Source organism: Copadichromis virginalis, linkage group LG3, assembly GCF_057382275.1.
Source record: "Copadichromis virginalis isolate Kocher_CV1m ecotype Utaka linkage group LG3, C_Virginalis_male_GT1.1, whole genome shotgun sequence".
NCBI lineage: Eukaryota > Metazoa > Chordata > Actinopteri > Cichliformes > Cichlidae > Copadichromis > Copadichromis virginalis.
Window position 1 is genome coordinate 6,876,625 of NC_140620.1, and position 26,265 is coordinate 6,902,889.

Below are 26,265 nucleotides of genomic sequence, written 5' to 3' on the forward strand. Positions count from 1 at the left end.
AGGAGAACCATCACAGTCGCGTCTCCATCCCACCTTTATTAATGAACTTCCTGTTGCTTGCAGATGACAGGAACACAAAGTGTTTGTGCCACATGATGCTGCAGGATTTGTTAACGTGTCCATGATGGTAACATCTCCTCGTCTAACTGCAAACACATGAGCGCTCCTAACGGCAGCTATCACAGCCACACAGGCAGACTGTGTCTCACTGTTGCATTCAGGGACATTTGTTTTCCTGTAAAAAGCTGAACTCTAATCTAAGAGGACTGTTACTGACAGGAAACAGCTGCATTATCTGCAGTCTGTGTGATCACAGCTGCTTCAATCACTTTATCAGAGAATTGATCATTGAATAAAACATGTTTGTGTCTGCAGAGGTCAGAGGTCACAGTCTGCAGGATCCAGCTGTCTGTCTATAAGGAGTGACTGGTCCAAAGGTTATCCTCCACACTTCAGTGGTGAACCTGGACCAATGAGGTTAGAGAACTGTGATGACTCCTTTACATGTTTGTGTTTTCCTGGATAAATATGACCAAAGATTCATTAAAAGGTAAAAATCTTAGACTTTGTCCTGTAGCGCTGTGTGGCAGGCAGGATTGGACCCAAACACAACAGGATGAAGTCAAAGAGGCAGCTTTATTTCAGCTGTGAACATGCAAACAGCAGAAATAAGGAAACATAACTGTAGGTTTGCAGTGAATGAAGCCTCAGCTCGACGCTCCACTTTGTCCCTCTTTTCCTTCTCCAAACAGCCACATCAGGAGTCTCTGATGGAGTTTTAAAATATTTAATTACAAATGTCCAAAGATGGGTTCAGGATACCTGAATCCACAGTTATGAAAGCTAAAATAGTTCACAGGGTTTGGACTTTGTTAGGTGACGAGAGAACATCAAAGTGTTTTTTTATCTTTAAACAGTATTTTTATCACTTCAGTTGCTCTCACAGCCCTGTTTGTTATTTTACCAGAGCTCTTATGTTTCACTCAGTGCTCCCACCAAACACCTTGCTGATCATCCACAGCAGTACATTTAGCATTCATGCTAGCAGCAGGCTATGACTGTCCACTGAGCACCAACACAGGTAGGAGTGAGCAGTGATGAAGCAGGACTGTGGGCAAGTTTGAGCTACAATCCTATTGGCTTCTCAGTTTCTCCAAAGAAAAGGGGAAAAATTCTTGGTGTTGTGAAGATGTGAGTTGGTCTTGTTGTCGTGGGGCTGGAAGGATGCTGGCAGTGAGAGGCTTTTCATACAGTGTTCAGTAACAGAATGAGAAGAAAGCCACTGCACATGAAACAAGGTGCTCATAGTGTTTGTTTACTGTGTTTGTGCCACAATGTCAGATCAGTTGTAGATTCACATGCAGACTTGTCCAGTGAAACCAGTGCAAGTACTGCAGTACAGAGCAAAGACTAAGCAAGCCAGGAGAGCTCTCCAACTTTCTGAAAGTATCAGGATATTTGAGTGATGAGAAAAAGTGGATCATGCAACAATGTCCCTCAGCACACAAAACAATCAAAGCAGAATAAATATAATGTTTTAGATCAAACACTTACAGGGACCTGAAGAGAGAGAACCAACAAAATGTCATGGCTAACAGAGGAACTCAAGCACAGACTGAGTTCTGACAAACAAAAAGGTGACAGTTTATTTACCAAAGGGGTGAACCACAGTGCTCTATATATGTACAGTGAGTTGGGGAGGGGGTCCAGGGCTCCAGGGAAAAGAGGGAAGGGAGTCCACACTCACTCCTCTTCAGTCACTCTTGTCCTGCTCTGCACTCACACAGCCACACACGGGAGTCACAGGTAAGCGTCTTTAACCAGGTCCGGGGAAATATTTACTCAAACTATACACAAAGTTAACCCAACTGATGAATTTAGAGAGAGATTTCTTAGCAAGGAGCTGAGATCATGAACACAGGAGGGTCAATGTCCCAGCAACAAACTGCTCCATGGGCTTACCATGGGCCATGGGCCCATGGGCCATGGGCTTACCGCATTACATGGTTACCGGTAAGCCCAGGTGAGTCAGCAACAGGTGGTGTAATCATCATAACTGTGTGGACCAAGAGCGAGAGGCCATTACAAGCTCCACCCAGGCAGGCAAAACGCTAGCAGGAGAGAGCAAAACATAAACAAAACCTGAAAAGCCATCGTGAGCCAGCCAGAGAGACACAGAGTTTATACTAGAAGAGAAACCTGCTCATCTTCATCATGTTTATTTAAATAGAGAAAATCAGAAGTCTCTGTGTGTCAGACCACGGCTCTACACGGACACTTCTAAGCTGCTTCAGAGTGAACTGACCCAGATAATCTGCACACAGCGGCTGTAAAACAGTGAAAGTCATGAGTGTCTCTCTGATGGAAAGCTTTTATTGTGAAGTCAGGAAGTCTGCAGGAAGTGTTGAGTTTGTATTCATCACTCAGTGTTTAATGAGACAGGCAGACAGGAAGAGCAGCTCATTAGTGTTGATGAAAACAAAGGAACTGTGAGGAACTGCAGTTTGGTCACATCTGGATGTTTTTCACTGACAGTAAATGTTTTAGTGATAAAGAAATGTGTTCACAGAGAGAGGAGGAGGAAGAGGAGTGGTGTTTGTGAGGAGGAGCAGCCGTCCTGCTGTGCTTTGTGTCAGGACGTCCTGAAGGATCCAGTCTCTACCAGCTGTGGACACTGGTTCTGCAGACAGTGCATCTCCTCATACTGGGACCAGTCTGCTTCATCAGGAGACTCCTCCTGTCCCCAGTGTGGAGAAAGATCCAGAAGCAGAGCTGGACTGCAGACAGCCAGTCAGAGCAGCTGTGTACAAAGTAAGACTGAACATCTGTCTGCTGATGGACTCATTTCTGAAAACTGGACTTCTTGTGTTGTTCAGACATTGAAGAGTTTTCTTTCTCTTTAGTCTCATTGTTTGTCTTTCTTTCAGCAGATGTTGGTCTGCAGGAGGTTTTAGATGAACATAAGATAAGTCTGAGGAAGAGATGTGAACATGTGACTGAAGGAAGTGATGAAGCAGGAAGTAGAACCCTCCTCAAAAGGATCTACACTGAGCTCTACATCACAGAGGGACAGAGTGAAGAGGTTCACACCCAACATGAGGTGAGGCAGCTGGAGACAGCTTCCAAGATGGACGCCCTCCATGACGCTCCAATCAGGTGCCAGGACATCTTTAAAGCCTTACCTGACCAACAGAGACCCATCAGAGTGGTTCTGACCAACGGCGTGGCTGGTGTTGGAAAAACCTTCTCAGTGCAGAAGTTCACTCTGGACTGGGCAGAGGGCTTGGAGAACCAACATGTCAGTGTGGTGGTTCTGCTTTCATTCAGGGAGCTGAACCTGATCAGAGATGAGCAGTACAGTCTTCTGGAGCTGCTCCATGTTTTCCATCCAACATTACAGAAGGTCACAGCAGAGAAGCTGGCTGTCTCTCAGCTTTTGTTCATCTTTGACGGCCTGGATGAAAGCAGACTTTCATTGGATTTCGCCAACAGGAAGCTGCTGTCTGATGTCACACAGAAGTCATCAGTCAGCCAGCTGCTGACAAACCTCATCCAGGGGAATCTGTTTCCCTCGGCTCTCGTCTGGATAACTTCCCGACCCGCAGCAGCCAATCAGATCCCTCCTACATGTGTTGACAGGCTAACAGAAGTACGAGGCTTCACTGACGCCCAGAAGGAGGAGTACTTCAGGAGGAGATTCAGTGATGAAGAGCTGTCCAGCAGAATCATCTCCCACATGAAGACATCCAGGAGCCTCCACATCATGTGTAGTATCCCAGTCTTCTGCTGGATCACTGCTACAGTTCTGGAGCACATGTTGACTACAGAGCAGAGAGGAGACCTGCCCAAGACCCTGACTGACATGTACTCACACTTTCTGCTGGTTCAGACAAAGAAGAAGAAGAACAAGTACCATGAGGGACATGAGACGAGTCCACAGGAGCTGACGAAGGCTGACAGGGAAGTTCTTCTGAAGCTGGGGAGGCTGGCGTTTGAACATCTGGAGAAAGGAAACATCATGTTCTACCAAGAAGACCTGGAGCAGTGTGGTCTGGATGTGACAGAGGCCTCGGTGTACTCAGGAGTTTGTACGGAGATCTTCAAAAGAGAGTGTGTGATCTTCCAGAAACCAGTCTACTGCTTTGTTCATCTGAGCATTCAGGAGTTTCTGGCTGCAGTCTACATGTTCCACTGTTTCACCAACAGGAAGACAAAGGTGCTGAGGAACCTTCTGGGACAAACTTATTGGAAATCATCTCTGGATGATTTCCTGAACAGAGCCATGGAGAAATCCCTCCAGAGCAAAAATGGCCACCTGGACCTGTTTGTTTGCTTCCTTCATGGCCTCTGTCTGGACTCCAACCAGAGACTCTTAGTAGGTCTGCTGGGTCAGACAGAGAACGGTCCAGGAACCATCCAGATAGTCATCAACAACCTGAAGGAGATGAACAGTGATGAAATTTCTCCTGACAGAAGCATCAACATCTTCCACTGTCTGATGGAGATGAACAACCTCTCAGTGCATCAGGAGATCCAAGAGTTCCTGAAGTCAGAGAACAGATCAGAGAAGGAACTCTCTGAGATCCAATGCTCAGCTCTGGTCTTCATGCTGCAGATGTCAGAGGAGGTTCTGGATGAGTTTCACCTGCTGAAGTACAAAACATCAAAGCGTGGACGACAGAGACTGATTCCAGCTGTGAGGAACTGCAGAAAGGCTCGGTGAGTCCAGATGTGATCATTAACATCATTGATCAGTGTAGGTTAGTAGTTTAATGTTGAAAATAAAATCAGATTGTAACCACAAAGTGTTTGTGTCCGTACGCTGCAACCTTCCACACCATTCCTTTATTGTACAGACTCAGCAGCAGCTCCATGGATCCCAAATCCAAGAGTGGAGAACAGATTTGAAGTGTGTCACATCCATGCAGTCACAGCTGTTTCCACCATGTTTCCACTGATATTAATCCTGTTCAATGACACGTTTCATATCAGTGAATATGTTCTTTAGGACGTCCACTGACATGTTTAAGTGTCCTGCTGGAAATCACTCAAATCATCCATGAAATCCATGAAAAATCCTTTTAGTGTTTCTAACTTCACCCTCTGTCCTCTCTCTCTCTACATCCTCCTCACTGCTTCTTTCACTGATAATCACACAAACATCGTATTCAGCTACAAAATAACACAATAATATCATCTGATGATCATTATTATAAGAGCAGGATCCATATTTGATATCAGAGTAACACACTGCTTGGTTATGTGCAGTCATCATCAGTGACTGTGGGTCAAACAGAAGCTCTCTGATTCGGACACTGTCACCTCCTCTATCCACTTCTGTGAGGACAGCATTGTGCCATCACGCACCAGGGTGAGTTATAACAATGACAAATCCTGGTTTACTCCTAAACTCAAAAAGCTGTGGCTGGAAAAGAGAAAGGCGTTCAGAAGCGGAGACAGGGACTGCTACAGAGAGGCCAAGTACAGGTTCACTAAAGAAGTGGACATTGCTAAACATCAGCACTCTGAGAAGATGCAGCAGCAGATCTCAGAGAATGACTCGGCCTCTCTGTGGAAAGGTTTTAGGAATATCACCAACTACAAGCCTAAAACCCCCCACTCCACTGATGACTTGCTCTTGGCCAACACCCTCAACGACTTTTACTGCCGTTTTGACGAGCCATCAGGCAGCCTTCACACCTCCAACGGCCCCAACAATAGAGACACTTTGGACACTCATTCCCCCACCTCTCCCCCCTCCATAGAGCCATCACCACCTTCAATCGCTTCACCTGCAACACCCCCCTCCTCACCCCACACAAAAGAGAATTTCACACCACCTCCTCCCACCACAACTCTTCATATTCATGAAGCAGATGTGAGGAAGCAGTTTAAGAGTCTGAATGCTCGAAAAGCTCCCGGCCCAGATGGTGTGTCTCCTGCCACCCTCAGACACTGTGCAAACGAGCTGGCCCCAGTGTTTTCTGGCATTTTCAACTCCTCACTGCAGGCATGTCATGTGCCTGCCTGCTTCAAGTCCTCTACCATAATCCCTGTCCCCAAGAAACCTAGGATCACTGGACTAAATGACTACAGACCCATGGCTCTGACATCTGTGGTCATGAAGTCATTTGAGCGCCTAGTTCTCTCCCATCTCAAGACCCTCACGGCCCCCCTCCTGGACCCCCTGCAGTTTGCATATAGAGCCAACAGGTCTGTAGACGACGCCATCAACATGGCCCTACACTTCATCCTGCAGCATCTGGACTCCCCAGGAACCTACGCCAGGATCCTGTTTGTGGACTTCAGCTCTGCCTTCAACACCATCCTTCCAGACCATCTCCAAGGCAAGCTTTCCCAGATGAATGTGCCTGATCCCATCTGCCGGTGGATCACTGACTTCCTGACGGACAGGAAGCAGCATGTGAGGCTGGGAAAGAATGTCTCGGACTCCCGGACCATCAGCACCGGCTCCCCTCAGGGCTGTGTTCTTTCTCCTCTGCTCTTCTCCCTGTATACCAACTGCTGCACCTCCACCCACCAGTCTGTCAAGCTAATCAAGTTTGCAGATGACACCACCGTTATTGGACTCATCTCGGACGGGGATGAGTCTGCCTACAGGAGGGAGGTTGAACGTCTGGTGTCCTGGTGCAGCCACAACAACCTGGTGCTGAATGCCCAGAAGACAGTGGAGATTATTCTGGACTTCAGGAAGCACACAGCTCCACTCCCCCCCATCATCCTGTCTGACAACCCCATCACCTCTGTGGACTCATTCCGCTTCCTGGGTACCACCATCACCCAGGACCTGAAGTGGGAGCCCACCATCACTTCCGTCATTAAGAAAGCCCAGCAGAGGATGTACTTCCTGAGGCAGCTGAAGAAATTCAACCTGCCAACATGGACGATGATGCAATTCTACACTGCAATCATCGAGTCCATCCTCACCTCCTCCATCACCGTGTGGTACGCTGGAGCCACTATCAGGGACAAACAGAGACTACAGCGTGTTGTGCGCTCTGAGAAGGTGATTGGCTGCAGACTCCCATCTCTGCAGGACCTGGGGCCTGTTCTTCGTACCTCGCTAAGTAAGTTAGCTGGATTAGATTGTTGACGATTTCGCGTGATCTTGGATCGTTCAGTTCCCCGAAGCTCATCCGGGACTTGCTGTCATAGCAACAGAGCCATAAGCGTAAACCTGCTCGGGAGCAGGTTTACTTTATGTAAACAGGATTAGATCGCGGCCACACAGGTATGTCCGCTTCTTTTATACGAAAGCAACAGCGATATTCCACCACTGTTTCACCATAAATAAATAACATCAATGTAACTAAAGATAATGCAGCACTTGATCCTTTTATTGATGTCACACAGATACATACAGGTCATTTCCTAAAAAAGGGAAATGTACTATTAACATTCTATTACATGTATGTGATTATAACAGATGTAATTTATATTTCAGAGTAGTAATTGTAAATTACTTCGTGTAATCAAGATGAGAGACCACGGCTATAAAAGCGAAGGTGGATTTGGGAAGTCTGTAGCAGCCATGTCCTGTTCATTTACGCGAGCCACCCATTGAGGAAGGTGCAAGATTGATAAGGAGAGTCCTCAGAATTCAGCGTATATTGCGGGACAGACAGGATCCTTTAGCTCAGCGCGACAGTGTGCTCATTGAGAGATATCGATATTCCCGTGAGGGTATTATTCACTTAACCAACTTGTTGACGAGGGGGTGCAGGACCACCACCTGTCTTTTTTTTGCTCTGCCCTTTTCTTGGTTGCTGTTATGAACAAACAAACAGATTATTCCAGGGTCTCTTTCCAAGAGACGAAAAGCAATATAAGTGATAAATATTACCATTCTGTAGAATATTCTTATATTTCACTTTTACTTGTTCCCATGTTCTAGTGGGTCCTGTTGTGGCTCTAATGTGAAAGAGGATATAATATAACAATATAATATAATGTAAAATAATATTGGATAATATAGTGTAATATAATAAATCTATAAATAAATAATAAAGTGACTGAATAGTGGTATTGTCATGCGCTTTGGGTGCCTTGAAAAGCGCTATATAAACCCACTCCATTATTATTGTTATTATTAAATTACTTACGAGTTTGATTAGTCAGCAACTTTCTGCCAGCCCTCTCTCCTTGCTTTTGCAGCCTTTGCAGTGTTCCCTTGCGTTTTAATTAAACTCTGAAACTCCTGAAATCCCTCACTCAAGGGTTCTTGCTCTGCTGGCGGAAAATACCGAGTGCGCCCCTTCAACATTTTCGCCGACCAATCAGAGGGTTGCCGATCAATGTTTCTACTATCGATGCGTAGCCCCTTTTACGACACCCAGTGATGTCACATTACTGCGTCCAGCTGTACTAATCGTCAACAACAGGTGTGTTCGGGGAACCGGATTAGCAAGCTCACGGTTAGCGCGATGGTTTGGTCTTGGATGTGTCATTTGATCTTGGATGTAGTAAGCGAGGTACGAAGAACAGACCCCTGTACACCTCCAGGACACTGGGGCGTGCAGCTCGGATCTCAGCTGACCCTTCTCACACTGGACACAGTCTGTTTGACCTGCTCCCCTCAGGCAGAAGGCTCCGGTCCATTCGCACCAGAACCTCTCGCCATAAGAACAGTTTCTTCCCCTCTGCTGTTGGACACATGAACAATAACCGTATGACTGTTCCCACCACTAACACATGACCCTACGCTGTGTTCACTGCATCATTCCATGTTTGGCACTGATCACCACCTGCACTCATGTATATATCTATCTACTTAGCACTTTTAATTCTTATTCTTATTTTTATTTCATGTCTATTTAAGCGGAATTTATGACAGTATGTTTGCACTGAAGCACCGCAGCAATTTCCTAATGTTGTAAACCTGCTCAACATTTGGCAATAAAACCCTTTCTGATTCTGATTGGTTGCTGACCTTGGTCACCTGTCCACTCTCACCTGTTTGTGTTTGCTCTCTCTTTGCTGTCTCCATCCTCTCTCTCCTTTTTCTCCCTCTCTGTCTTTGTACGTCACTCAGGTCCAATGGAAACAGTGACATTTACAAACCAATCAAAGACAAACTGATCTTCTGATCTTTCTGCCAACTAGCGACACACCAGCAGATAATGGCTCAGAAAGCTCAAATGAGCCAATCATTTCTGTGTTTAGTTCCCCTGAAATCAGATCTGATATCAGCAGCTCTGAGTTCATTCATCATTATTGTCCAGTGATGAGATTTCTGCTCCGTTTGGTAACAGTCAGCAGGTTTTTCCTGCGTGTGGACATGACCAGTCGTACCTGACAGCAGGTAGTAAACAGAGATCATCTTTCCAGCTGGAACTCTTCACTGAGCTGAACTCATTCAAAATGTTCTGGAGTCAAAACAGGAAACAGTCCAAATGTGTGTCTTCACTCTGACTCTGGATCAGATCTCAGTGACAGACTGTGGACATTATGAAAGCCTAAATGTGACACCATCTTCCTCCTTCATCTGCAGATTAAAGCCAAACAAAGATTCTCATTAAAAGTCTGCAGGTCTGAGAGAGACTCAATCGTTGTGTCATGTCAAACACAGTAAGAGGAGCTGAAGCACAGATGTCAAGAGCAGATCCATCAGATTATGACCTCACTCTGTTTTGTCTTCATATACATTCAGTCTGTGTTTATAATGCAGATTTTCTGCTTTTATAATAACACATTTTATATTTTCTATCATCACAGACTGACTCGGTGTGGACTCTCAGAGTCTCACTGTGAAGTTGTGGCCTCAGCTCTTAAGTCCAACCCCTCCCATCTGACAGAGCTGGACATGAATGAGAACAAGCTGCAGGATTCAGCAGTGATGCTTCTGTGTGCTGGACTGGAGAGTCCAAACTGTCGACTGGAGACTCTGAGGTGAGTTCACTGACTGCGGCTGTTGTTGTTTTTCTATATTTCAGGTCTTTGATTGATGTTTGAAACTTTCTTTAGTCTTTAGACAGGACAGTGTTTCAGCCTCCACAGGTTCATGTTGTGCTCCATCAGTCAGTGAAGATGAAGTCAGTGCTGATGAGGCTGTAGAGTGTGTGAGGGATGTGAATGAGGATGATGAAGATCTGATGATAGCAGATAAAAACAGGCTGCAGAGACTTTGAGCCATACAGGGCACACAGTGTGTGTACAGAACAGCTGAAATCATTATGGAGGCCTCACTGGAATATGGAAGCATCACAGTACAGCTTCAGTGAAACATTAAAGTCTCTGATATGAGATGAGAAATGAAGCAGCCAGAGCTTTTTCATGAGTGGAAATCCACTGTGACTGTGAGCTGCTGCTACAGCCTCCAGATTAGCCAGCAGCTCATCCTGCTCAACATTTTCTCACCAACTTTAATGGAAGTGTGATGTTTTCAGCTGGAGTGATGGTCAGGGTGGCCTCCCTCTCCTCTTCTTCTCCTCTTCCTCTTTCATTTGTAAAGCCACTTCTGCTGCTTTCATTCATTTGGAAGTCCTGTAGCTGAGTTTGGGAGAGACTAACAGCCTCGGCAGCAGAGGGGAGAAAGGCTGTAACACCACCACTTTACTCTGTTCTACCTGTCACATCATTTTATCAGGAAACAAATATGCTCGTGTTTTTACTATGTTTGTCTTGAAGATGTAAGAAGATCACATGGTGCTTTTTATTATTGTGTTGGTTTGTTTCCTGTCTCTTGGATGGAGCCCAGCTGTGCGTGGCCCCTGGGCCTGTGGTCAGAGTGTGTGTTGGATAATCCGGCCCAGGATGAGGCCAAACTGACATGGGATGAAATGTCTGTCACATAATTGAGCTTAGTGTAGTTTCATTTCTGCACAATTTAAAAACAACCAAAACTTTGTTCTGTCTTTTCTATGTTATACTGTAGACTTTCTCTGATACTGTGTCCAAAAGGAGCAGCTTTTACTTTGAAGGGGAGGCGTCTCTGTTTCCTCTTCAGGTTGGATGATGGAAGCAAATGAGTGTGTGATGTTCTTTCAGTGTTGCACTTTGTAGACGCTCCCTGAGCACTGGTCTCACAGCCAGCTGCACATAGAGACCAGTGTTGTTAGTCCAGGTCAGAAGAGGACTTGTTGGAATGAAAATGAGCTTGTAGTTTGTCTGCTTTAATAATGTGACTGGAAAAAGGTGTTGGACTTCAAATATGTCCATTTCTTTCACACTTCACCTTTAAAAGTGAAGCCTTGTGGTTCCTGGAAGGAAAAACACGACTTTTTCAAGTCTTTGTCTCGTTTTTATGAGAAATGTACGACTTTAATGTGAAACATTCAGAGTTTTTTCTCTTGTTGTGTTTGTTTGAAGCTGCTTCCTGTTGGCTTCAGCTGTTTGGAGTTTCCATTTTCTAAACTTCTACATTCTGAACCTTCTTCAGCTCCGAACAGATGATGAAACACTGAATGATTTTAAGCCTCCCTCCTCCCGCTCCACCACAACCACCCACACATGCAGGGCCTTGGAGTAGGGGGTATGTCACCAGGGTGCAGAGGAGGCTACCCCCCCCCCCCCCCCCCTGTCCCCTTCTGGCTGCCTCTGCCTCAATTTTATCCCACAACTTAGACATTCACATTACTCACACCCTCATTACACATACATATAGGATCTTGGGGGTGGGCACAATACACGGAGTCCAAGTTACCATCAGGGTGTACACCTCACCCCTGGCATCGTTGCCCACCTCTCAATTTTAAATACACGTAGACATTGAGGGCTATCAGGAGGGACTATGCGCTTACCTGCTGCTCTCTGGCAGGTAGCTCCATGCCCTCCTGGGTTTTAATTGCACCTTAGAACACACATGCATCAACACTACTATGAGCGGGTGGAGGGAGGTTTGGAGTCTTTTCTCACCCCCGTTCTCTGCGGCCTGCTGGAGCGGGGGCTAGGAGGAGTTGGCCGTCCGGCTGCGGTCTGGGGTGTGGGGCCTCCCTGCTGCTGCGGAGTCGGGGCGGTCTGCCTCTCCCCACCGCAGGGAAAAGGGTAACACCACCTGGGTCTGGGTGCGGTTCCCCCCTCCAGGGGCAAGGGTACCTAGACCCGGTTTGTAGAGTACGCTTGGGGAGTGTGATCATGTATACAGCGTCTCTTTATGTCTGTCTCCACGTCGGTTGAGTGTGGAGTGCATATTAGAGCATGAGGGTGGGAATGGATGTTTGTGTCTGTGTGTGCCTGTATGTTTGTGTCTATATGTCAGGTTGGGTATCAGACGCCACCTCTCTGGGGACATCTCGGGCCTTCCAAGGTTTGGAGGCCTATCTCCACCCACCACCACTTCCCCTGCCGGTGGCGGACTCCCTCAGGTGTCGGTGCATTGGTGGTTCTTTGTATCTGGGGGTGGGCGTCCGGGTACACACCGGCTCACTCCTTGGCGGCCGCTTATTGGGGCTCGCTCGGGCCATTTCGGAGGTGGGGTGCCCCCGGCCTCTCGGCCTGGGGCTCAGTCACTCAGGCACAGCTGGCTGCCGGCGGAGCCCACGGGCGCATCACTGCAACTCCCCCTGGCTTCTGCTCCGCGGCTGCTGAATGAGCCCTCATCTGGGACTCTCCTTAGCTCTTACTGGGACAGTGGCGCAGCTGCCCCTCTGTGGGTCTTCCTTGGTCTCTTGTGTTCTGGGGGCCTCTGGATGTCTGGAGTTTTGATCTCCTCCATACCTGCTTGATACCATAAAGGACAGGGCTGTGGCCCCCCCACACTCCCTAGCAGATCATTACATGGAGAAACCTTTGGAATGCAAGCATGCTGATCCACACAGGTATGCACACAGGTGTACACATGGGTATTCACAGACGCGGACTACAGCTTTCTTGGCTGCTGCCTCAAAGCACACTGTGCGCTGTCTATCTTGCGTGCTGCACAATATCGTTTATTATTTAGTAACTATTGATATCTATGACTAGCTAGTTTATTGTGATGGTGCTTTTTTTTCTATTATTATGTTGCTCTTTGTTGTTTGCTGTCTCCTCTGTTTTTTTTTTCTCCATACAGGTGACCCAGGAGTTTTTTTTGTTGTTTGTTTTTTTTTCTCTCTTCCCCCCCTTCTCACCGTCTCTTCTCCCCTTTGGTTTTCTCTCCCTCTCTCCCCCTCTTTCTTTCATTCTTTCCCCCTGTCCTATCCCACAGTTATGTCTGTCCCGTTTGTAGCAACTGAAAATAAAATAAATTCATAATTATAATAAAGGTCAACCAAATGGACCAATATGGCAAGGCCATGATGATCCACTTGGTAAAATAAAATAAAAAAAGCTCACACTTTGTCTAATAAACTTACATCTTTCATTCTTTATACAGATTGAGGGGTTGTGGTTTGTCAGAGATCAGCTGTGATTATCTGGCTGCAGCACTGAAGTCCAACCCCTCCCATCTGAGAGAGCTGGACCTGAGTACGTACTACGGGTCTTTGAACAACAACAAGCTGCAGGATTCAGGAGTGAAGCATCTGTGTGGTTTCCTGGAGAGTCCAGGATTTGGACTTGAAACTCTTGGGTCAGTCAGCATGTTTTAGTTGTGCTGAGATGAATATGATGTGAAAGTTGTGCTGACACTAAACTGCAGACATCAGGCTGATATTATACTGATCCACACTGAGGATCTTCATGGTAAAGTCTGTTTTCTTCTTCTCTGGTTTAGTCCATTGACTGCAGCAGAACAATGTTCACATTTCAAACAGTGAGACTCAACGTATGGCCCACGGCCCACACGCGGCCTGCCCACCTTTCCTGATTCAGAGAGAGGGGACCCTGATTAACTGTGTAGTGTTCTTCCTCACAGTTCTAAGTATCAGACACAACAATGAATAATCCACAGCTGACTGTCTTTAGCAGGTCAAAGGTCACGGCACACAGCAGACAGTGGGAAATATTATAATTCTGATCATTTATCAGCACATATCCATATGTATAAAAACAAAGCTGACACTGTGAGACTTGATCAGAGGTGTGATCATCACAGCAGAGGCCTTTGTGTCAAAGTCACTGAGGATCAAACAGAAACACATGAAGCAGATTTTCCTGTTCTGGCTTTTTATAGCAGATAACCTTCAAAATATTCTGCAGTCCATCAAAAACTGAAGCAAACCATGAATCAACATGTGAACATGAGCTGATGCTGCTGAAGGGAAGCAAAGTTACAGAGGTTTGATTACAGACACAGCTGAGAGTTTGTAATCTGTCATCATTTTAAAAGGTTTAAATTTGTTCAGTATTGAACAGCAGAAATGAGGCTTTGTTTTCGGAGGCCGACAGCAGTGAACACAACAGCAGACTGGTGCGTAATAAGCAGTGAATAATGCAGGAAACAGATTTTTGAAGGTAAACTGTTCTTGAAGTACACTGAGAGAGAGAGAGCTGTGCAGGAAGTAAACGTCAAAGTCAGAGAGAATTCATGACGATGTTCATCAAACGTAAAGCGTAGTTTGGATCTTCTTCTGCTGCTGGTTCACTCAGTTTTGGTTGGAGACAGATGAAACCTGCAGCTTCAGGATCTGTGAGCTGTCCACTTTCAGCCCCGACGGCGTGTCCGTGTACGTGCCGTCGAGTGAACAATCCACGCTCTGTGTTTCCATCTTTGTGTGTTTAGCTGCTCTCATTTACTGTTTTATCTGTTTGCTTGTTGTTGAAATACTTTTGGGAGCTTTAACCTGAGATTCTGGCAAAATACATTTATATTAAATATCTATTCAGGATAAATGAATCAAAATTACTTTATTCAAATTAAAACCATTTAAATAGGAAAATCCATTTTTTTACACCCGCCTCTAATGCTGGGTAATGTCAGCTGGTCCATGTGCAGCTGGCTGTGAGGCTCAGGGAGCGTCTACAAAGTGCAGCACTAAAAGAACATCATCCATAAATATTGAGTAATAACTGGACTCTCATACAGCGAGACTCAAATGCCTTTAAACATCAGCTTATCCTGCTGATCCAAGTCCAACACTGAGTTTGTAAAAACATGTTTGTCAATCATTTTGTTTGGTTTCTGAGGAAAATGATTCAATAACTTGCTGCTAATACACAACATTTCATCATATTTCCTCATAACCCTCTTTTGTCTGACCATTTGATCCCATTTGAATTTGCAATAAAGAATCCACAGAGTTTGGTGACAATAATGACAGTAGATGTTTGTGTGAAAGTGCTGGAAGCAAATGAGTGTGTGATGTTCTTTCAGTGTTGCACTTTGTAGACGCTCCCTGAGCACTGGTCTCACAGCCAGCTGCACATAGAGACCAGTGTTGTTAGTCCAGGTCAGAAGATGACTTGTTGGAATGAAAATGAGCTTGTAGTTTGTCTGCTTTAATAATGTGACTGGAAAAAGGTGTTGGACTTCAAATATGTCCATTTCTTTCACACTTCACCTTTAAAAGTGAAGCCTTGTGGTTCCTGGAAGGAAAAACACGACTTTTTCAAGTCTTTGTCCTGTTTTTATGAGAAATGTACGACTTTAATGTGAAACATTCAGAGTTTTTTCTCTTGTTGTGTTTGTTTGAAGCTGCTTCCTGTTGGCTTCAGCTGTTTGGAGTTTCCATTTTCTAAACTTCTACATTCTGAACCTTCTTCAGCTCTGAACAGATGATGAAACACTGAATGATTTCAAGCTCACACTTTGTCTAATAAACTTATATCTTTCATTCTTTATACAGATTGAGGGGCTGTGGTTTGTCAGAGATCAGCTGTGATTATCTGGCAGCAGCGCTGAAGTCCAACCCCTCCCATCTGAGACAGCTGGACCTGAGCTACAACAACAAGCTGCAGGATTCAGGAGTGAAGCATCTGTGTGGTTTCCTGGAGAGTCCAGGATGTGGACTTGAAACTCTGAGGTCAGTCAGCATGTTTTAGTTGTGCTGAGATGAATATGATGTGAAAGTTGTGCTGACACTAAACTGCAGACATCAGGCTGATATTATACTGATCCACACTGAGGATCTTCATGGTAAAGTCTGTTTTCTTCTTCTCTGGTTTAGTCCATTGACTGCAGCAGAACAATGTTCACATTTCAAACAGTGAGACTCAACGTATGGCCCGCGGCCCACACGCGGCCTGCCCACCTTTCCTGATTCAGAGAGAGGGGACCCTGATTAACTGTGTAGTGTTCTTCCTCACAGTTCTAAGTATCAGACACAACAATGAATAATCCACAGCTGACTGTCTTTAGCAGGTCAAAGGTCACGGCACACAGCAGACAGTGGGAAATATTATAATTCTGATCATTTATCAGCACATATCCATATGTATAAAAACAAAGCTGACACTGTGAGACTTGATCAGAGGTGTGATCATCACAGCAGAGGCCTTTGTGTCAAAGTCACTGAGGATCAAACAGAAGCACATGAAGCAGATTTTCCTGTTCTGGCTTTTTATAGCAGATAACCTTCAAAATATTCTGCAGTCTGAAGTGAAGCAAAGTTACAGAGGTTTGATTACAGACACAGCTGAGAGTTTGTAATCTGTCATCATTTTAAAAGGTTTAAATTTCTTCAGTATTGAACAGCAGAAATGAGGCTTTGTTTTCAGAGGCCGACAGCAGTGAACACAACAGCAGACTGGTGCGTAATAAGCAGTGAATAATGCATGAAACAGATTTTTGAAGGTAAACTGTTCTTGAAGTACACTGAGAGAGAGAGAGCTGTGCAGGAAGTAAACGTCAAAGTCAGAGAGAATTCATGACGATGTTCATCAAACGTAAAGCGTAGTTTGGATCTTCTTCTGCTGCTGGTTCAGTCAGTTTTGGTTGGAGACAGATGAAACCTGCAGCTTCAGGATCTGTGAGCTGTCCACTTTCAGCCCCGACGGCGTGTCCGTGTACGTGCCGTCGAGTGAACGATCCACGCTCTGTGTTTCCATCTTTGTGTGTTTAGCTGCTCTCATTTACTGTTTTATCTGTTTGCTTGTTGTTGAAATACTTTTGGGAGCTTTAACCTGAGATTCTGGCAAAACACATTTATATTAAAAATCGATTCAGGATTGAATGAATCAACATCGCTTTATTCAAATTAAAACCATTTATAGAGGAAAATCCATTTTTTTACACCCGCCTCTAATACTGGGTAATGTCAGCTGGTCCATGTGCAGCTGGCTGTGAGGCTCAGGGAGCGTCTACAAAGTGCAACACTGAAAGAGCATCATCCATAAATATTGAGTAATAACTGGACTCTCATACAGCGAGACTCAAATGCCTTTAAACATCAGCTTATCCTGCTGATCCAAGTCCAACACTGAGTTTGTAAAAACATGTTTGTCAATCATTTTGTTTGGTTTCTGAGGAAAATGATTCAATAACTTGCTGCTAATACACAACATTTCATCATATTTCCTCATAACCCTCTTTTGTCTGACCATTTGATCCCATTTGAATTTGCAATAAAGGATCCACAGAGTTTGGTGACAATAATGACAGTAGATGTTTGTGTGAAAGTGCTGGAAGCAAATGAGTGTGTGATGTTCTTTCAGTGTTGCACTTTGTAGACGCTCCCTGAGCACTGGTCTCACAGCCAGCTGCACATAGAGACCAGTGTTGTTAGTCCAGGTCGGAAGATGACTTGTTGGAATGAAAATGAGCTTGTAGTTTGTCTGCTTTAATAATGTGACTGGAAAAAGGTGTTGGACTTCAAATATGTCCATTTCTTTCACACTTCACCTTTAAAAGTGAAGCCTTGTGGTTCCTGGAAGGAAAAACACGACTTTTTCAAGTCTTTGTCCTGTTTTTGTGATAAATGTACGACTTTAATGTGAAACATTCAGAGATTTTTCTCTTATTGTGGTTGTTTGAAGCTGCTTCCTGTTGGCTTCAGCTGTTTGGAGTTTCCATTTTCTAAACTTCTACATTCTGAACCTTCTTCAGCTCTGAACAGATGATGAAACACTGAATGATTTCAAGCTCACACTTTGTCTAATAAACTTACATCTTTCATTCTTTATCCAGATTGGGGAGCTGTGGTTTGTCAGAGATCAGCTGTGATTATCTGGCAGCAGCGCTGAAGTCCAACCCCTCCCATCTGAGAGAGCTGGACCTGTTGGGAAACAGCCTGAATGATCTAGATGTGAAGCAGCTGTCTGATCTTCAGCAGAGTCCAGACTACAGACTGGAGACTCTGGTGTAAGTAGAGTGATGGAGTGAGTGGGTGGTGCTGTCAGCAGTATTGTACTAAACACAGTCAGTATGAAACAAAGATCCAGTGTTTCCTGTAAAGCTGCAGCTCCTCAGTGAAGCTGTGAGAGGAGAATGGTGACAGGCTTCAGGATTGGACACAAACACTTCCTGTTTCTCACCTTTATGGTCACCATAGTAACGGCTGACACGCTCTGATCAAACACTGTCAACAGCCAATCAGCTCTCTGAACAAAGCAGCACGCAGACCAATGACTGCATTCATTTCCAAGTTTAAAGCAGTGAAGAACACAGTCTGTAGGTGAGGAAGAATTTAGTGAGAGCAGATGTTTGGATGGAATTCCTCCAGTTAACAGCTGGAACCATCCATCTGGATTGTTGGGCTTGTTGTTGGTGTTCCTACAGAGCTCAGAGTGTCATGTTTCGGCTGTGTGGCAGGCAGGAATTGGACCCAAACGCAAACTCACTGGAGACAGGACTGAACTCAAAATGGCAGCTTTTATTGCTGAACACAAAAACTCTACAAAATCTAAACTGGGCAGACTCTAACAAAACACACATGGAGCTACAGGTAGAAACACACAGCATGACGGACGACGCGACACTGACTTAGAGAAACACAGGGTTTAAATACCCTGGGAACTAACGAGGGGAATGCCACACAGGAGGGCACAGCTGGGAGAAATCAGGACTGACGAGATAAGCAAAGCAGGACGCATTCACATAAGACACGGACCATCAAAGTAAAACAGGAAGTATCACACAGAGACTTTATTACAGCTTTATTGCTGGAAAACCTCTTACTAACTAAACTCACCAAAAGACAAACAAAAACGCTGGTGGACTAAAACACTAGTGATGTGACGTTCTGTATCGAGGCTTCGAAGCTTGTGTCGAGTAATGGAGGGGGCGTTTCCGCGAAGCGCGTATCGAGGCTTGCTTCATTTATGGGAGGAGCTGAAAATGATGACGTCCGAAGCCTCGCTGCTCGGCTGTACCACGTGACTGGTTCAGGAAGCGGTTCGAACTTTGCCGCGAGCTATGACAGCGATATAAACCTCTCAGACTTCATTCAAAATGTGGGCGTTTGATGGAGAGTTGCGGTTAATGAGAGTTAGAGACAGTTTAGGGGAAAAAAAATCGCCTACGACCTGCCACAGTGGAGAAACTGTTTTTTTTTAAATAAAAACCAATGATGTGTCCCCTAAACACTAATCACTGTCCTTGCCTCAATGTTACAAAAACACAACCACTGTCCACACCTCACAGTATATGATCATTTCCATTTTAAGCATTTCCAAATGATCATTTTCCATACTGCCAGTATAAATATACACAGTATACTGCCATCACTACAATATAGATGTTTTACACACTCCTTTTGTTGTTGACATTTACAGGCTGTGTGCAAAAGGCCACGCTCTTCAAATTCATGCCAACTAATATTTTTACGTCCAGTAGGTGTCCTACTAGAGCAAATGAAGCTTCAAGAAGCTTCGCGTTGGGGTGAACCAATTGGATGAAAAGCTTCAGTGCTTCATGAGGCTTCATCTGCCCATCACTATAAAACACTGAAGCAGAAATGCTGAACTGGAACTAGAAACAAAACACTGGTAACACGGAGGCAAAACACACACAGCTTGTTGAGGGTATGACGCAACACTGACTCAGAGAAACACAGGGACTAAATACACTGGGAAGTAACGAGGAGAATGAGACACAGAAGGAGAGCACAGCTGGGGGAAATTAGAACTGACGAGACAAGCAAAGCAGGACACATTCACATAAGACACGGACCTTCAAAGTAAAACAGGAAGGATCACACAGAGACGCGAACTTGACACAGTGGAGACAGCAACTAAGAAACACAGAGAAATAAACCATAAGGCAGAGGTCTAAGAACCAAAATACACAGAGGGAAATACTCAGCTTGGAGCACAAGAGACTAGACTAGAGGGAGTAACAAAAGACCAACCATGAGAACATAATGCACAATGCAGAGTGACAGAAAACAAGAAACTCAAACATGCAAAGACACATAATTACACAGAACAGAGAGAGAACAGAGTGACATGAAGGGCAAGGGATCAAAACTAGAAGCCCTAGAATAAATCACACACACAAGTACAATAATACAAAAATCACAAAGAACTAAAAACGCTGGGTCAGGAGACCCAGGACCGACACAGAGTGGACACACCAAGGTTCTTCTAATGAATGAAAGTCCAAACTCAAACTAGGAGTGAAAAACATTTTCATCAACTTCAATAAAAATCCAAAAATTAGAAAAGTGAAGCAACAATGAGTCCTAGTACAGTCCCAGCACTGAAGTCCCTGCTGCTCTTTATACTGAAGGGCTCTAGAGTGCGACCAATTTGTTCGCAAATGCGACCAAACTTTTCAGTGATGCGACTAAAAAAAAATATTTGGTCGTACCCAACTGTTCGGGTAACAAAAAAAAAAAATTCTCTGCAACTCTCCGTGTGGTCAACAACAGACACACATTATTCCCCTATCGTTGACTAAACCAATCAGAGATAGTCAGGGGCGGGACCTCTCTGATTGGCCGTGGTCCAGTTGAAAGTGCAGGTGGAAGAGAGAGGTGAGTTTCTTGAATAAAGTGATATCAATTCATTAACAGATTCCACACAAAGACGTAAACACAGAGCGGACCCGACGCATCAGAATCAGCTTTGTCTGTCACGGCTTTCTCACCCAACGGACCGAACACGGACACGCTGTCGGAGCTTAGCAATTCTGATGCATCGGGTCCGCTCTGTGTTTATGTCTTTTTTGCGCTGATTTTGAGCTGCAGGTTTTGTCTCTCTCCAACCAAAATTCTCCGAGCCAGCAGCAAAAGAAGCAGCAAACCACGCTTCACATTTGATCAATGTCATCATGAATTCCCTCTGACTTTTGCTGTTTTGCTTCCACCACGATAAAAATCACACTTCATACACAGCTCTCTGTGTGTACTTCAAGAACAGTTTCCCGTCTCAAATCTCTGTTTTCTGCATTATTCATTCGCTTATTACCCACCAGTCTACCGTTGTTTACAGCGCTGTGGCTGCTGTCTTTTTCTTTTCTTTTTCTTTTTTTCACTTAAATGACCGGACAAGAAAGCCTAATTTCTGTTGTTCAATACTGAAGAAAGTTAAACTTTATATGCAGAACATTGTAGAATATTTTTAAGGTTATCTGCTATAAAAAGCCAGACCAGGAAAATCTCCTTCATGTTTTTCTGTGTTTTATTCTCAGTTACTTCTGCTGCTGCATCTGCTGTGATTTTCACAATTCTGATGAAGTCTCACATGTATCAGTACTGATAAATAATCAGAATTATAATATTTCTGACTGTCTGAGGCTAAATTGAATCGAATCAGGACTTTGAGAACCAGAATCAAATGGATTATAGAAATCAGTGATGATACCCAGCCCTAGTGAGCAGCCTAGGCCCGACAGAAGTGGATGTAGCTGTGGGTAATAAGAACAGATGAAAAGATATTGATAACTTTTTTGTTAAGTTAAAGCCTGATCCGTCTGAAATTCATAGCCAGTGCTCTGACACGGTGCCATCAATCTTTGAATGCTGAAAAAGCACAGTGTATCCAGGAAACACATATGCTGCAATAAGTGTCCAAGTGTCCCCTCTCCCCAATGCCTTTCAGCAACAGACAGCAGGAAACTGACAGAGGAGGCCAAGATGATGATTAAGTTTAACATTTTCTACAATATTGACAAAGCACTTTAAGCACAAGTTTGTTAGTTAATTATTTAGAAATGAATATTGTCTGTATGGGCTTCCCCCCCAAAGAAAGTGCACATGTAAAACTGCGGTGTTAAGCGATGCGGTTGAAAAATTTGAGTGCGCCTAACTCTTGCGCCGGTACGCCTGTGCGCCCATGTCAAAAAGTTAGTCCCAGCACTGTAGTGGATGTGCTGCATCACTGACTGACAGCTGATGAAGTCTCTGGAAACACTCGTTTATCTCCTCTGCTCTTTCTTCTTCTCTCTGCAGGTGGTGATGATGGTAAACAGGACGGTGTGTGTGCTGAGAGAGGAGCAGCTGTGTCCTGATGATCCAGAGAGGTTGAAGCAGCAGCAGCTTGTGTGTAGAGACGCTCTGACTGGGCCATGTTACTGGGAGGTGGAGAGGAGAGCTTCATCCAGCAGTGACTGACAGAGGAATGAGAAGAAGTGCAGATGACTGTCAGTGCTGCAGAGTGAACTGCTCTGAGAACAGCTCCACTGTCAGACACAATGTAGAGTCCAGCATCATCCCTGTGTGTCCCTCTGGATCTGACAGAGGATCATCAGTGTATCTGGACTGCTCTGCTGCTGCTCTGTCCTTCTACAGTCTCTGCACAGTCTCTGTCTGACTCTGGCTTCAGACCCTCCTGGATCAAACTCATCTGGAAAGACTTTCAAACATCACTCAATAGATTTGAATACAGAATATATTTGATATATACTGTAGATGTACTGTAGAGTTGCAGTTTGTCACTTGTAAATACAGTCTGTGAGCAGCTGTGAGCTGAAAGATCTTTCTAGAAACACGAAATGTTTTCACTCTTCTGTTGCTTTTTCATATATTTCCACAACATTAATATTGATCCCACCTGTCTCACCTGTTTCATGCTTTTATACATAATAACAGGACACGTGTGATCTGAGCGCTGCTGTGGTTGCTGTGCTGCACGTCTTCATTTAGATAACAGAGACATCTAGTGGTTCAGAGGGAGAACTGCAGCAGGTGGAGCTGTGTTTTAGCATGGGAAACTTTTTATCTTTTAGACGCAGATACAAATATGACAAGTATCAGTGTGAGATACAAAAGGTCACATCAGTCAGCAGAGGGAACAGTGATCACACAGCAATGTAAGAATAGAAACATAACAGTGAATCTGGACATGTATACAGATGGAAGCAAACAAACAGGATGTAACACTACATTAAAGCCACAAATGGGAAGAAAACAAAGCCAAAGGAAAATATATTTGATCTCAGGAATCCAAATCAGATGCTTTAGAGCAGGGGTCGGCAACCCTGGGCACGCGTGTCACAGCTGCCACGTGAAGGGTTAATAAAACATAAATAAAAATAAAATTATAAAAATTATTATAAAAATTATTAAAAAAAAATGATAAAAATCACCATCGGGCATACCGATGGTGATTTTTCGTTTTTATGGGCCGATGATGTTTTTTTTTGTAACGGTATAAACGATGGAAGGTGGTGGATTGGCCGGATGCTGGTCAATGTGTAAAAAGAAGTCAGTTGTTTGGTGGTGGCTATGGCAGAGCTTCCACAGAGGCAACAGGTGGATGAGGGAAAGGGGAGGGAGAAAGGTCTGGCTGCAGCCACTGGGGAGCGCCATATTGGGACCTCCACACTAACCGGAAACACGTGACCTCCACAGTAGGCAGAGATACGTTCCTGCATGGGTCATCGACTTTTTTTCCTTTTTTTAAAGAACTTTATTTAACAAGTAATGAGTATACAACATACAAACAGATGAAGTATACATAAGAACTGTCATGATCCTGGGTCTGCTGAGCCAGCGTTTTGTGTTTAGTTTATGTAGCCTTCAGGTTTCCTAGTTCATCGTTATCATGCCTAGGTGTTTCTAGTTATTTTCCCCTCGTGTTTCCACTATGTTAAGTCTCCCCTGCTTTTCATGTATTTCATGTATGTGGCTTATGTTGTCAAGTTCAGGTTGTCATGTCTATATCTCACTGTGTTTCCTGTTTTATTGTGAAGAGGTCTGGCGTGTCTGTGTTCATCATGTTCAGTTACTCTCCCCCTGTGACGTAATTATGTTCATGTGTCAGCTGGGTCCCCATGTGTTGCCACTTCCCTCATTATCCTCCTGTGTCCATTTAGTCTGTGTGCTCTCAGTCATTCTTTGTCAGGTCGTCCGTTGTACTGCTCCGTTGTTCCTATGTCTCCGCTCCAGGTATCCCTGTCAGTTCGTTATGTTTAGAGTTTTGTATGTTTCATTTTAGTTCACCCAGTTTAGATCATTGTTTAGTTTTCATCGATTCCCTATTATTTTGTACCCTCGTTTCTTGCCTTAATAAACGGCTTGTTTTGTTATTCATATCTCATTTCGGTCTGCGCTTGAGTCCTTCCCTGCAACATACGGTCTGCCCTAGCCAGACCGTGACAAGAACAGAACATGAACACACAAAACCAAGGGTAAAAAGAAAAAAGTAATAATTATATGAATACATGCAAAAATTCACATATATTGTTTTGAGAGCCTTTTTGTTGGTGGAGTCTTATATTGATTGTATGTAGGAATGGGTACCGGTATTTACCGGTACATTCTTTTAGAGCAGAGCTACAAATTAAATATGCCCAAGGCAAAGTGGTCACAAGTCTGGCTGTACTTCACAGCAAAAGATGCAAACTCAGCAGCCTGCAACAAGTGCTTTAAGCTGATACTGTGCAAAGGAGGTAACACCTCGAATCTGATGAAACACCTGGCGATGCATAGCGTTTTTTTTAAAAGCCGAGTAAGGCGCCGTATTTGTTAGCTTCCTACGAGACCTCACACCGTGCACGTCTACTGCGTGTGTGGTGCCTGTTATCGGACCCGGAGTTAGCAAAATCCCTCAAGAACCCGAAGAGGAGAGTCCTGGCCCCTAGCCCTGCCAGTGTAGCAGAAATGATGAGGATGATGATGGCAGCAGCAACCGTTCTTCTCTGCGTGAGTAGCTTCATGTTGTTTGTGTGTAATTTACGTTGAGTAGGCTAACCACGTTATTACATTAATGCATGTAAGGTGAACTAGCAAACACCGTCGTAGTTACATGCGGCTGTCTTCTTGTTTGATGGCAGATACTCCCTTCACCCTGGCCAAAAAAGCTAAAATGACCAAAGAAAAAGTGGAAAACAGTTAAACATGAGAGGTTTTTGGACAAAGTTTGTGTTTTTTCCATTGTTTAAGCACTGCTTCCAGCCAAGAGTGATACCATATATGCCCCATAGCTGCAGAAAATTTTAACATTGTTATCTTTTTACAAAAAAACAGCAAAACATGAGAGGTTTTTGGACCAATTTTGTGTTCTCCATTCTTTAAGCACCGGTTTGAGCACCATTTAAGCACCGGCACCGTTTCAAAAGTACTTGTTTTGCACCGGTATCGGATAAAACCTAAACAATACCCATCCCTAATTGTATGTACAATTCCACATCCTTAAAAAAATGACAGAAATATGGTGTTTTATGGATAAAAATTTAGCTAAAAGTATTAACAAATTTATTATAAAAACATTCATCATTCTCCTTGGGGAACTTAAAGAAACAGAATAAAACATTTTCCCATTGTAAAGAAAACTCTTAAAATATGGACAATAACAAAACAGCTAAATTCCTTCCAGAATCTCTGTGTAGAAGAACAGTACCAAAAGAGATGTGTCACAGTTTCTGGGTGAAAGAAAGAAAGTACAATTAGTATTTATGTCTTTAGGTGAGACTTCCTTCATCTTATTTACAATCAAATATTTATGGGGGATCATCCAGACTGTCTTCCACTTGATATCTGGAACATATCGGTTCCAGTAAGATATTATATACGGGAGATATCCTCTTGGAATAAACTACGTATTCTCTTATTGCTGTTACCAAGTTCCTGTGAAAAGCAGATTTTTCCTACTGCTGACTCAGCTGGATCAGGGAGAGTGACTGAGGTAGATATTAAGCTGTCAGTGTTTTTATATAACATTCAAGTCCCTGAGGGTATGGCACCAAGCACCATTGAGAATTCCTGAACACTGATTGGAAAATTATATTGTGCAATAAAGTAAGTAAGTAGTTGTCCCTCTTTATTAACCAGCTGAGCCACCAATAGGATCCCATTTTGGACCCAAGATTCAAGGAAAAGTGATTTATTTTTAAATAAAATATCTCTGTTGTTCCAGATATTTTGATTTTTGCTTGTTATGAACAAATTCACTTCACTACTTTTCACGATCTGTAACATCATTGCACATTGTTCCATTTACTGCATATTGCACTTTATTCATGTCTCTCATTCCACCTGCAAAAACATTGTAAAGGTCGTCACAGAGAGTTTTATATATTTATAAATACTAATATTCTCTATTTATTCTGTTTTATTAGATGTTAGTTAG

General features: G+C 44.0%; 1 protein-coding gene and 1 long non-coding RNA gene across 2 annotated transcripts; both read left to right on the forward strand.

Annotated features, from left to right (window-relative positions):
- Nucleotides 1–1,970: 1,970 nt before the first annotated feature.
- On the forward strand, nucleotides 1,971–18,053 carry LOC146712499 (protein NLRC3-like; the record flags this gene model as incomplete). The annotated part of the gene is made up of 6 exons (XM_085436594.1): nucleotides 1,971–2,013; nucleotides 2,410–2,811; nucleotides 2,928–4,719; nucleotides 9,736–9,909; nucleotides 15,663–15,839; nucleotides 17,942–18,053. Coding segments are annotated over exons 1-6 (2,700 nt in total), but the record flags the coding sequence as incomplete, so codon positions are not given.
- Nucleotides 18,054–18,055: 2 nt separating this feature from the next.
- LOC146712500 (uncharacterized) lies at nucleotides 18,056–22,750 on the forward strand. Its single transcript, XR_014917098.1, has 2 exons — nucleotides 18,056–18,115; nucleotides 22,146–22,750. It is a non-coding gene; the product is annotated as an uncharacterized LOC146712500 (long non-coding RNA).
- Nucleotides 22,751–26,265: the final 3,515 nt, after the last annotated feature.